This window comes from Carettochelys insculpta, chromosome 2, assembly GCF_033958435.1.
Source record: "Carettochelys insculpta isolate YL-2023 chromosome 2, ASM3395843v1, whole genome shotgun sequence".
NCBI classification, from domain to species: Eukaryota; Metazoa; Chordata; order Testudines; family Carettochelyidae; genus Carettochelys; species Carettochelys insculpta.
The window spans coordinates 160,804,291-160,818,187 of NC_134138.1; the positions used below are offsets into that span (position 1 = coordinate 160,804,291).

Consider the following 13,897-nt stretch of genomic DNA (forward strand, 5'->3'; position numbering starts at 1 on the left):
CTGTCGTCATAGGACTAAAGGAGGGGTTAGTTTGTTGCAGACTGTTGACAGGTAGGGGTGTGTTGTTGTGGGGCAGGCTATTTATGTACTGATGCAGACTCTCTCGGGGTATTTGACTGGTCCATTCCATAATATGAACTACTTCAGGTGGAGCGTCCTTGTTTGGTGAAGGTGGTCTTTCTCCCTGGAGCACATTCTGTGGTACCCAAGTGCCTGGCTGTAGATAACAGATTTTTGGGGGACTAGTCATTACATCCCCGTGTGTTTGGGGAGTGGTCATTACATCTATGAAGGTAGATGCAGGGATCCAGAGTTTCTTGTACATGGTTGTCTATAGGGCTTCACTGTTGAAGTTGACTGTGTTGTGCAGAAGTTGATAGTGGTGTGAAGTGTTGCAGAGAGAGTTTAAATTATGGGTGCTGATTGTTGAAGTTGTAGAAGTTTGAGGGAGTTTAAGTCATCCATCCAGGAGATGAAAATATTTTTGATGCATCTCAGACATATTAGTTTCATAGTCCAGAAATTCTCCTTCAAGGTGGCCCAAGAAGATGTTAGCATATTAGGGAGCCACAGCAGTAACCATGGCTGGTGCCATGGTTTGGATATATTGTTGAATGTAAAATTTTTATGGGTAGGATAAAATGGATGTTTGGTGGTGTGATTAGGGTGGACATCTGAGAGTAGTCCATTGCCATGTAAATATTTGAGGCAGGCTGTCATTGTAAGGGAAGTTGATGTATAAGGAAGTGACATCCATGTTAGCAAGAATGGTGTTTTGAAAGTTGTTCATACTGGAGAGTCTGGGGAGGAAGTCAGTTGTGTCCTGGAGGAAGATGGTCCTCTTTATGGAAACCTGCACAAGACTTTCAAATGATGAGCCAGAGAGCTTAAATTCACTACTCTGCTAGACACTAAAAATCATGGACGAAACAGAAACACTGGATTTGTAGCTTTTTGAAATGACCTGTAACCTAAAAACCACTTTTTCCCCCTGTGACTACAGAGATGTTAACTAGGCCACTCTACCTCAAATGGTCCCTTGGAGTAGTTACTAATTACTTCTGCCAGACAGTCTTTTCCACTTTACATTATGCTGTGATGCTGACAGCATCTTTCTCACACAGGCTTGAAAGCTTGTCTCTCTGACCAACAGAAGCTGGTTCAATAAAAGTTATTCACCATCCCCATCCACTTTCTTTGTCTAATATCTTGGGGCCAACGGGGCTAACTACATTTGTGAATCTAAGGCTGCGTCTACACGTGCACGCTACTTCGAAGTAGCGGCAGTAACTTCGAAATAGCGCCCGTCACGTCTACACGTGTTGGGCGCTATTTCGAAGTTGAAATCGACGTTAGGCGGCGAGACGTCGAAGTCGCTAACCCCATGAGCGGATGGGAATAGCGCCCTACTTCGACGTTCAACATCGAAGTAGGGACGTGTAGACGATCCGCGTCCCGCAACATCGAAATAGCGGGGTCCTCCATGGCGGCCATCAGCTGGGGGGTTGAGAGATACTCTCTCTCCAGCCCTTGCGGGGCTCTGTGGTCACCGTGGGCAGCAGCCCTTAGCCCAGGGCTTCTGGCTGCTGCTGCTGCAGCTGGGGGTCCGTGCTGCATATACAGGGTCTGCAACTAGTTGTTGGCTCTGTGTATCTTGCACTGTTTAATGAAAGTGTGTCTGGGAGGAGCCCTTTAAGGGAGCGACTTGCTGTTGAGTCCGCCCCGTGACCCTGTCTGCAGCTGTGCCTGGCTCCCTTATTTCGATGTGTGCTACTTTGCCGTGTAGACGTTCCCTCGCTGTGCCTATTTCGATGTTGGGCTGAGCAACGTCGAAGTTGAACATCGACGTTGCCAGCCCTGGAGGACGTGTAGACGTTATTCATCGAAATAGACTATTTCGATGTCGCAACATCGAAATAAGCTATTTCGAAGTTGGGTGCACGTGTAGACGTAGCCTAAAGCAGACAAATTACTAATAGTAGTATACAGGGTTTTCTTTTACTTGAGTTACAAACAGGTGGTGCTGTAGGCATCACAAGAACATTACTATGAGTTGGCCTTGCATAAGACTAAAAAAAGAATGAAAAAATCTGCATACACTGATTCAAAAGAGGACTTCTGAAGTGTACATGAAATGGAAGCCACAGCAGTGGATACCAATTACAAACTGTAGGCTGGAGTAGAGAGCAGAAGGAAGGAAAGCAATGAAAGGAAGCAATAGAAGAAGAGAAAACCTGAAGATAGGTCTGGAGATGCAGAGATGAACTAGGGCCTGTGAAGTAAATTGGAGAGCTAACAACAGATGATCTAAGAGGAGCAATATGCTATTTTGTTAGCATCAGCAGAAGAACTAACCAGGACAAGAGAGACTAAACAAAATGGGGAAGAAGATAAAAGAGGTGAGGAAAGACAGACTAGGAAATTATCACCTGACAATTATCACCATTTAAATTTCCAGTATTTCTGAATGCACTTGAGCTTGAAAAGTTTGCCAAAACTTCTCAAATTCTCACAGTCTCACACAGAAATTGGCATTGTGGCCTGATTTCCAAAGACACTGCACACCCACAGCAAGCGGAGATTTCTACAGGGTTTGTGAGTGCCCAGTACTTCTGAAGTTGTCAGGATTTTTTACTTGCAGAATCACTCACAGTTAAAGATTTCTCAAACCAAGAATCCACCAAGTCTTGCATTGACTGGTACAGACATTCAATTTGATTCTTAAATTCGAGGTAATCTTTCTCGAACTGAAAGGGGAAGAGATGACAAAACAAAAAAGGGTTACGCAAAAGCATTCATTTTCGTGTAAAGCTACTTTCTTGTAGCCACTGCAGAATTTGCACATTCTGCCCATTAAGTGTATGCAGCACATTACAGAACTATTCCCCACTCCACCCTACCCCTCCGCCCGCCAGGAGTTCGCACACTAAATGAGACAAACACAAAATCCTTAGCGGGACTACCTTCCATAACTGTTTATCCTGACAGCCAGCGTTAAGAATCCCGTGAGATTTTGAGCACCTTCTATGAGAGTTAGTTACATTCATTGTCTCACAAGAGGCACTCACCACCCAACGTGAGCAGTCCATACCATGCTCTCACCCAAGCATTTCATATATAGAAATGCCAAAAAAGACATAAAAGCAGTTAGAGATCTTGAAAAAGCCCAAAACCCCAGCAAACATCCAGATATGATTTTCAATGGACAACCACACAGCAAACATTACAGACACCAGAGAGCAGTCCAGAAGAGTTCCATGACTGAAACAGACAGGTAATTGTCAGAATTTAGAAACCACGAGTCAGGAAGAACAGCAGTGCAATAAGTCAAAATATTTTTCGCATGGCTGCCATTATGGTCTGGAGCTAGAAAAAGCACCTGATTCAAGAAATTGGGGCCTTAAATATAGCAATAGTCACACTAGCTTCCACTGGACGACTTATGTTCTTGAAGCACTGGTATAACTCCTTTGATGGAACAATCTAAGAATTCCCATTAAATCAATCCACTTTGAGCTCTGTGTTTTACCACTACTCATAAAATAGTTACCTAAGTGCAAACTAATGACCTTTTCCTTCAGTTCTTCCACTTTTAATTAATCCTTACTGATGCAAGTAATCCCATTGACTTCAGCATCACTGCATGCATGAGCTGAGGCCTTCCTAATAGGATTAAAGGGTTTTTTGGTTTCTAATTAGCATAATATACGCCCAATATTAAAGAAAAAGTGTTTACACCATCAGACCATTAGTTGTCACATTCATAACTAGTTTACCTATCTGGGTACAACTACCAGTTGTACATGATTAACAATTTAAAATTGTATTAATACAATGTCATGTTAGAATTATAAACAAATTAATGCATATATTGTTATAAACTTTACAATCATTCTTTTGTATGTTGTTATAAAATCCACATATTTTCTAGTAAATGCAGAGTTTACAGTCACCAATTTATATTTTCACAAGTGTTTATCGTTTCTGATCTATGTACCTCTTGCTTCCTGTGATCCAGAACATTATAGGCTTTTGATATGATGTTTGTAGCAATTGTCTGGTAATGAGCACTGATCTTTTCAATACCTTCTATTTTTATATTCTGTAGCTCTAATAGGTCTTCCATGATATTGCTCATATCTGAAATCTTTTCCAAGCGTTTACAAAATGCATCAAATTTTCCAAATATATAATTCTCACTAAGTATAAAAAGGTAACAGAGGGACCATCATAAACACAGAAAATAAAACATACTGCAAGTATTTCTAAGATCATACACAATCATTCAGTGCTTGCACAATGTTTCTCTTCTAAAATATACTGTTATTTGTACAGAATCAAGCAAAACATTTTTACTATGAGTATCAAATACTTACTGTTTAATTCTGATGTGTGCCAGTTTTGGTCCTAATTGTAACTGCTTCATTTAAAAGAGTACCTCCACTTATGTTACAGTTTGTAGAATATCACAAACTAGCCCTGTAAAGCTAAGACACAGGCTAACGGCTTATTCTGCAGTGCTGATTCACTGGCAATGTAACTAACTACCTGATTCAAAGCCCTCTTGTGAACATGCCTAAGCAAATACATGCATTAGTTCAACTGCAATCCCCTTGGATCTATTTAGGAAATAAATCTCTGACAAATTCTAGCAAAACGTGTCACTGAATATTTTTTTTTCCATAAAGTCTGCAGGATTAGGCCTGGAACAGTCTACATTTATAATTTTTACTAAATGTTAAACTCTCCTGTTAATCTAAACATACGTTGATTGTATTTATAAATGACAAGGTTTGTTTCAAGGACAGAATGAATGATTTACCTGAAATCGAACTGCCGATCACTTGGACTTTCCTTTAGCTTCTCTCTTACTCTCTGAAAATACGTTTGATATTGTTCATTGAGATAAACACATTCTTGTACCCTCTTTAATAATTCTTGCCTAAGGAAAAAGTGAACAGAAGACAAACATAATCACTTACAGCTGCATAAATTATTACAATAACAAAACATTTTGGCTACATTCACATTTTATCAAGCCCCATACTTGGAAACTATTGTATTAATATTATAAAGAGTAACTTGATGAAATGTGGGCATAGGTGTATGTAACTGCATCATTCAAAATATGAAGAGGATTAGATTAAAATGCTCATTTTTAAAGTGTTCTACAGGCTAGAATTTTGATTTTTTATTTCTTTATTTGTTTTGTTTTATGTATAACCCCAGAGGCACTGAGACCACTGCCAAAGGAGAGTGAAGTCTCTGCTTTACAGGCTCGACTAAGGGGCAACTAGCTTTTAGCTCATATGGTAGAGCACATGGCTTTAGCCCCCTAAGACCACAGGTTCATTTCCTCTTGCTGATGACTTGGGTCCAACGGCCTTACAAAAGGTTTTATGTTATTGGTCCAAATCGTGGTCTTATTGCCCTGTCTAGCATGGGCTAGACAGAAGCTGCCTCCACTATGCAGCCTGCTCCGTTCCTGTATTTCAGCTCATTTTCCCCTCTGCAAACTGTGTCCTGGTTTCCAGGAAAGTTTGGATTCTTCTCTTCTGAGGCTTGGTCTACACTAGACCATAAAGTCAACTGCAGATACGCAATTCTAGCTACTGCAATTGCGTAGCTAGAATCAACGTATCTTCAGTCAACTGTAAAGTCAGTCCTCACTGAGGGAGGTCAACGGGGGCATTTCTCCCATTGACCTCCCTTGCTTCTCACAATAGCAAGGAGTTCAGGGCACAAACTACCAACCCCAGAGAGATTGATTTCGCTCATCTTTAGCAGACACAACCAGACTGTATACGGTGCATATTTCCCCCCTTTCTATTGTTTGCCTTTATTACATACACACAAGGCATATACCTGAGCTTAAGCTTTCTCAGCTCGCCTGTCCCTAAGGCTCTTTGTTCCTACTCCTAGCTTCCACTCAGTGTGCTTTGCATCAAGAAAGTCAAGACAACATAATAGCTTTTAAAATATACTTTGTTTTATTTGCATTTTAATGACAATCCACACCAAGGGTCAGCAACCCCCAGCATGGATGCCAAGAGTGGCACACCACCTGATTTTCATCTGCATGTGAGGTAGGAGCTCAGCCTCGCTCCTCCTCCCCCATGTGTCCAGGAGCTTGCTCAAAGCCATGCTGCATGTGGATTAAGAAAGACCAGCTATTGCTACCAACCACCACCTAAACAGTAAAGTTCTGCATCTTAATTTATTAATGAAGCTGTTGTAAGTAGGATTACTACTGACTTTAAAGAGTATCGCTGGCACTCGGGCCATACATAGAGGTTTAAAGGTCCTATTTCTGCACTCCGCCTCAGAAAAGTTGCTGACCCCAATCTATACACTATGAACTATAACCCTCTGATCCAGCAAAGACCTGAACAAGTGCTTAACATTATGCACTCTGAGTAGTTCCACTGAAGTGATGGAAGTGTTCATGTGCTCAGAATTAAAATCTTAGTTGTCTGGCTCAATCAGGGTTTAAGCAAATATTATTTTGTAATAATGTTCATATTTAACCTATGAACTTGTGGTTAGTCTTAATGGAAGAATGTAAACCTTCTTATATTTGTTTTACAAATGTCTTACCCATGAAAGCTCCTTAGCTAGTAAATAAAATTGTTAGTCTTCAAGGTGCAACAGCACTGCTTGTTTTGTTTTGTTTTTTTTTAATGTAAACCTAGTAAGATGTCATATTACCTGTCCAGGTCCCAGATTTTCAAAACACCTTCACTCAGATACATCTTGCATGTATGAATCATTTGGTTAGTGATTTTGAGGAGAAGAGAAGTCATCTGTTCTGATGTATTATAATGTGGGGATGTACTGTAGATCATACGAATACTGTTCATTAAGCTGGGTATGTGTTCCACCATAGCTGCCTTAGACACAAAAGGGAAGGGAAAAACCAGCAATTCAAACTTCCTAAAAACTAGTAAATATGAAAACCTATTGCAAACCTTAACATGTAAGGAAGTAAAGGGACAATCGTATTAGAGAGATCTGCCCAATTTACTACCAGTGGCAGTTAATTTCAGCACTAGCAGTTGCATGGGCTTGGGAGAATATCACCCTGATTTGTTCCTGGCCCTGCAGTAGACTCTAGAATAACAGATGTCTGCTATGTGAGAAGCAAGACTTTTCCATTTCTGGAGGGTTATTCAAAATCAATACATTCAATTCAACAATTGTAAAGCTGGTACATTTGAAAATGGAAAGGAAAAGTCACTCTCTACTGGGAGTAACAACCCTTTTTTCCCCTCTTCTAAGTTTCATAGTGTCTAAATGCTTTTTATAAAAAAATAAATAAAAATACTTACAGGTGAAGCTTTACCAAGTGGACCAAAAAACTTATCCAGTGTATATAAATATTTTACGTTGTCTTTAGCTTCATTGGCAGCATTTGTTACATGACCATCCTAAAAGGGAAAAAGTAACTAAAATTATATCAATTAGATTTATCACACAAATCTCTGGTCTCACTACCTTTCTCCTGCATGTACTAAAAGAGGAATGAATACAGGGGCCAATTCTGCTAACCTTTACTCAGACAAGTAGTCAGCGACTACGACTACGGTAATTCTAGCAAGTTTTGCCAACAAAACCCCTGTTTTGTTGACAAAACTTGTGGAACATCCACACACAAAATGTGTTTTGTCAACAGTTTGTAGACAAAACTCAGCATTTTCATGGGCAGCATTCTGCCCCTCCGCCATGAGGCGTAACACTGCTGTCAACAAATTCTATCAGCAAAAAGGCTGGGTGGATGCTCTGGGGGGCCTTCTCAACATACAGGGCATCCAGGACAATGGACAGGCCTGTCTCCTGTTCTTCCAGGTCCTTTCCAATTGGCTTTTGTGTGTGATCACACTCTGTCGACAGAAGTTCGTTGGTAAATCTCTTCCGGCAGTGACTTCTGTCAACAGATTGCTATAGTCTAACAGTAGCCCCAGTGGAATCAGAAACAATTTGTTTGAGTAAGAACTGGCAAGATCTACGCCAGTCTTTATGCTATCTGGTCATCAAGAGCATTGGGACAGAATTATGCATACTCCTCAGAAGTTAACAGGGTTTTGCAAGATTAAATTGCAATTCTGTTCTGAAAAATCAGTGAAAATAGGGTCCCATGTTAATGGCTTTGCAGTTGCATCCTTTTCAAAGCTGTGCTGGCAATAATCACGAAGTTATCACAAAAATGGTGATTTTTTTTCTTGTCCCCACTCCTGAAGTCATGAAATTTCAACAGAATTTCAACTGACATCTATTAAAGTAAATTCCTACCTCTCCTGGTTTATAAAATAACCAACAAACTTGAAAACAAACCCTGAAGGCTCAAAAACAGTGAGGCAAGTAAACAGCACAATGTTACCACTTTGTAAAATATCATGATTTTTTTAGCCAATATTGTGATTTTGGAAGCCTGATTCACAAAGTTCAAATGTTCAGTGTTGGCAATATTGAATATGCTCAATGTACATAGAGACAGTTCATTATTCTAACTGCCAGCCCAGAAAAAACAGCTCAAGTTCTAAAATATACTGGATTCTTCCCATCTTATACACTATCACATTCATAAAGTGGTTCCTCAATGAACCCTGTGCATCAATTTTGTTTACAACAGCTTATGCAGGTCTGACTGATTTGAACGTTAATAAATAATTCTGTTGATACTGCAGAGGAAGAAATGATATCCAGTTCATTGTCTTTTACATGTGTTGGCTTTGCAGGGATAACAGACCAAATACTATTTTTTACCACAAAAGGCAGCAGAAATGTCTCTGAGTGCACACAACAAGACTGAGTAATAAGGTATCATTTTTCCACAGACTATTTTCAAAGTAAACCCACCCTTTAAGGAGTAAAGTCTTCTCTGAAACATCTACTTAATGTGCTGTAGCAGTCAAAAAAGCAAACAGGATGTTAGGCATTTAAGAGGGGATAGAGAATAAGACAGAGAATATCTTATTGCCTCTATAAAATTCCATGGTACACCCACCTCTTCTATACTGTGTACAGCCTCTTCTCAAAAAGAACATATTAGCATTGGAAAAGGTTCAGAAAAGGGCAACAAAAATTACTAGAAATTTGGAATGGGTGCCATATGGAGATTAAAAAGACTGGGACTTTTCATCTTAGAAAAAAGGAGACTAAGGGGGGATATGATGCAGGTGTATAAAATCGTGACTGATACGGAAAAACTGAATAAGGAAAAGTCATTTGGCTATTCCTTTAACATAAGAACTAGGGGTCATGAAATGAAATTAATGGGTAGCAGGTTTAAAACTAACTAAAGTTTTTCTTTACACAGTGCATAATAGGCCTGTGAACTCCTTGCCAGAGGAGGTTGTGAAGACCAAGTCTTTAACAGCAGTCAAAAAAGAACTAGATACTTTCATGGAGGTTAGGTCCATCAATGGCTATTAGCCAGAATAGGTAGGAATGGCGTCCCTAGCCTCTGTTTGCCAGAGGCTGGAAATGGATGTCAGTACAGGGATCACTTTGATGATTACCTTTTCCGTGCACTCCTTTGGGGCATCTGGCACTGGCCTCTGTTAGAAGACAAGATACTGTGCTAGAGGGACATTTGGTCTGACCCAGTATGGCCGTTCTTATAAGATCTTGGTTGTAATCCTGCTTTCTCTGCCCATTATGCCTCTACAGGTGCATTCAGTGGCTTTTGAAACTGAGGTCACCTACTTGTGAGTCTGTTTTTCTGGAGTGCCTACACTTCGCATCATAAAGTTTGTATCACAGGTGTCCATATGTCTGATGTAGTAAATGCCCTGGAAAAAGCTAGAATGGGTCTGTAGCCAATACCTCCACTATCCAATTCCTGCCAGTCCCACAGGCCTGTATAGGTATCTTTGTAAGTGGCAGTGTTTGGGATAGGGTTGTTCCCCTGACTCCTCCGACCTTTATGTATACTTGATTCCAGATCTAGGGAACTGGTTTTACATATTTAGGTCAAAGAGAATAAACCCCAACACATAAAAAAGCACCATCCAAACTATTATTGGTTATGTGGGTTCATTTCTTTGTGTAGCATAAGTGGAGCAGCCTGCTTTGAATTGACTTAAAAGTATTTTTATTAAGATGATAGTTTTCAGAAGTAGACGCTTCAGTCTGTTTCAGCAAAAACAGGAAAGAGTTATGTGGCACCTTAAAAGCTAACAATTTTATATTTATGATGGCATAATACAATTCCTAATCTTTAAGATGCCACAAGTTTCCTTGTTATTTCTATTAAAAGCATAATCATTACCAGTTCTTTCCACTGCTTTAATGGTCTCGATTTTGCTGCCTGAAGAATACTTAGAACCTTCTTTACTCTTGGACTCTTGATCTCATCTAGAAGGCTTTGAAAAAAATAATACATTTTATTTTTTTTCTGCCAGTGAAACTTCACATTGATAAATAAAATGCCCCTTCCACCTCCAAGAGGAATAAGGCAATGCTTTAACCTGTTAAATGACACCATTCTTGATTTCCAGTGTTCCAGTTCAGCAGATGGGCCAATGTCATCAGCCTCTTTTCTCATCTGTTCACTTTCCACCAAAATTTGTCCAATCTGTTTGATCCAAATCATTAGCACACCTTCAAGTTTCTCAATGACCTCAATGTTACTGCCTTTAAAACCACAAGACAAAGATTGTGTTCTACTAATAAATGACAAGACACATATACACATTTAAACATTCTTCAGAAGAATTCTCACTGCCTGGATCCAGAAGGGATGCAAAGCTGACTGTGGAAAGATTCCTTAGCCCAAAATAACCCACTGTTCACCCCAATCCTGGGATGGATGACTAGAGAATCCATGCAGCAGATCCTTTACCTTGCCACTATCTTTCTCTCCCTTGCCATTCACCTATTTACAGTCTGTACACTACCATGCCACAGTGTATGGTCCCTGTAATCATAATTTTTGGGAATAAAAATGTCCATGCCCAGGGAAATTTCCAAATTCCCAGCAAAGCCAAACAAAATAAAACTGAGCAAGGATGTCAGGCTTTGCTACCACTGGTAAATGCTAAACCTGAAAATCAGAGGTATACTTTAAAGGCACTGGAATGTTGCTGAACTTGTCATGTGAGATTTTCATATCCAGCAAAAATGCCAAGTCTATCTCACTGACAATTTAAATTAATGCACTGGCATATGAACTATGGTTAGTTATTAACTCTACTTGTGGTTAAGCATGGGGTCCCTCCCCACCATCTCCTCCCATTCATCCTCCAGTGAAGATAGAGGACCACATTGCCCCCAAGGTAGAAAACACTCCACACAGGGACCAGGAAGCACCGCAAGTTTTAAATCAAAATGTCTTTCAAATTGCTCTGTCTGCAGAGGCCCTTCAAACTTGCACTTCCTTGAGATCCAGAAGCAAAGCTTGCAGACCCTGTGCCATCCCTTGGAGAGCAAGGTATTTGCTCAGTTAATGCCCCAGGATCCTTTAGCAGCTCTGCTGCCATAGTTTTTTCCAGTGGCAACTCCACCAGAACATACCATTTAAGGGAGTTTAAATACATAGCGGCTATGTCTACACTATAAGCATCTGTCGAGAGAAGTTACTGTCAACAGACAAATCTTGACAGAACCTGTCAACATATCGCATCTATACACAACTTGCTCTGATGACAGAGAACTGCCAGACTGCACTGCCCCCTGGTGCCAGAAAGTAGGATGGCAGCTCTGCAAAGAGGGCTGACCAGCACCCGAAAGTCTACACTGCATTTCTGTCGACAGATTGTTGTGCCTCAAATTTTTGACGGATAATGTTGAGCGGATCAGCATTATCTTACGCTGAAATGTCATATGGTGACAAGTAAGGGGCCAAGGAAGACAGACCACTGTTGTAGAGAGGGGTCATCCCCAAGTCACCCTCTCTCTTATCCCCCTTCCAATCCATGGATCTCAAAGCCATAGTGTACGTGGTGTGCCTGAGGAGCAATGAAAGTAAGGATCATTCCACACGTAGCAGCTTATCACCCTTTCTATGCCATCCTTCCCAAACCCACTTCCCTCACCCTCAGTTGGATGGTCCTAGTGCTGCATTTATCGCATCATAGTAACTTTTAAGATCAAAAACATGAAATTACCTTCCACTTCTAAGATCAAGCATCAGAAGAAATCTAGCTCTAAGGAAGAGGATGAATAAACCTTCCCCAGAAATCTTTGCTAACAACACAGAGGACATAGAACATGTCTTTTTCTATCAACAGTCTCATTTCCCTGTTTGCTTTGGAATATTCAGTATTTCACCTCTAGGAATTCCTGACCTGCTGTTATGTAGTCAGAAGGGTTATGCAAGGTACTGAGGTAGCTCTCGATATCCATCTTCTGCAGCTGAATTTTATCTTCTAAATTCTGTCTTGCTGATGACAAGGTACGCACAAATTTATCCACAGAAAACAGAAAGTCTTGTATCTGTCTGTTCTTCAAGCCTTCTTTCACCTCTCCCCAGTGCTGATTATTTGAAAATGATTAATGCCAGGAAAAAATATAAAGACAAAGTTATCATTTTTATTAGAAAAGTATTGCTTAACAGAATTTAAAGACAAGTCTTTCCCATTAGATCATCTCCTAGGCAGTATAGGGCCCTTGGCAATATATTATTCAGTGCTTCAGCATACCTGATTTGAAATGTGTACACTAATTCTCTGCTTGTCAGTGTGATGGGGCATACAAGTCCTGCAGTGGGGAAGTGAGGGTTAAGGAGCAGTTCTGGACACAGAAAGCCACAGCTACATGCCACTGCTGGACATGCTTCCAGTGGATGCTGAGCTCAAAAGGCAGCAGCTCAGATCAGTCTAGGACAGGGGTCAGCAACCTTTCTGAGTTGGAGTGCCAAAGCTTGACCTTTTGACCTCTGCGTAGAGGCCGAGCGCCAGTGATACTTCTTAGTGATACTACTTAGTCCTACTTACCACAGCTTCATTAATAAAGAGGCAGAGCTTTACCATTCAGGTGGCGGTTGGTAGCATTAGCTGGTCTTTTGTTGATCCGCAGGCGGCATGGCCTTGATCAAGCTCATGGCTGCCTGGGGGAAGAGGGGCAGGGCTGAGCTCCTGCCTGGCAAGCCAATGAAAATCAGCTCACATGCCACTCTTGGCACTCAAGCCATGGGTTGCTGACCCCTAGTCTAGGCAGACCAAGAAGGAGAGAAGTTGTGAAGTTCAGGCTCCTGCAGAGAAGCTGCTGAGAACTCACCTGGCCAGGACCAGGACCAGGCCCAACTGCTGGGCTGCTGCAGGCCCCATGGAGGCTGGCCATGACAAGTTACGGCTGAGAATAAGTCTTTCCCAGGTGCAATGAGAGAGGACCATAGAGGACTGTGAAATGAACCAACGGTACCAACAGAGGAACTGAAGCCAAACTAGTAAGTGCCCCAGGGATCAGGTATAACTGGCACCTACTCACTATGCTATACATTTTGACCTACAATTTATTGGGACCCATGCTGGAACCCAGTGGATGAGAAAAGTACCAATTTCCCCTCAGCCTTGGCAATGAGCTCTTGCCACTGGCCAATGCACTGCCACAGTGTTGCCCTTCAGCATTTCTGCCAGGCTTAGACACAACCTCCTAACAGTTCAGCAAAAACTAGGGCCGTCAAGCAATTTAAAAGGTTAATCATGACTAATTGCAGAGTTAAACAATGATAGAAAACCCTCTACTTAAATGTTTTGGACAGTGTCTACATTTTCAAGTGCATTGATTTCAATTACAGTGCAGAATGCAAAGTGTAGACTTCTCACCTTATATTTATTACAAATAGTTGCACTGTAAAAAACAAAAGAAGTGAATTGAAAAATACTATTTCATACAAGTTATTGTAGTGCAGTCTCTTAATTATGAAAGTTGAACTTATTCATGTAGCATTATGTAC

The 13,897-nt window shown here is 40.9% G+C and overlaps 1 protein-coding gene across 1 annotated transcript in view; it reads right to left on the bottom strand.

Annotated features, from left to right (window-relative positions):
• LOC142009614 (dynein axonemal heavy chain 5-like) overlaps positions 1 to 13,897 on the bottom strand; it is a 254,663-nt gene that overhangs the window by 214,473 nt on the left and 26,293 nt on the right. Inside the window, exons 8-15 of the mRNA XM_074987917.1 lie at positions 12,288 to 12,474; positions 10,470 to 10,635; positions 10,271 to 10,364; positions 7,329 to 7,427; positions 6,709 to 6,890; positions 4,823 to 4,942; positions 3,998 to 4,199; positions 2,652 to 2,747 (exon numbers count right to left, since the gene is read on the bottom strand). Coding sequence (XP_074844018.1) covers positions 2,652 to 2,747; positions 3,998 to 4,199; positions 4,823 to 4,942; positions 6,709 to 6,890; positions 7,329 to 7,427; positions 10,271 to 10,364; positions 10,470 to 10,635; positions 12,288 to 12,474 — 1,146 coding nt within the window. The remainder of the gene's footprint in view (positions 1 to 2,651; positions 2,748 to 3,997; positions 4,200 to 4,822; positions 4,943 to 6,708; positions 6,891 to 7,328; positions 7,428 to 10,270; positions 10,365 to 10,469; positions 10,636 to 12,287; positions 12,475 to 13,897) is intronic.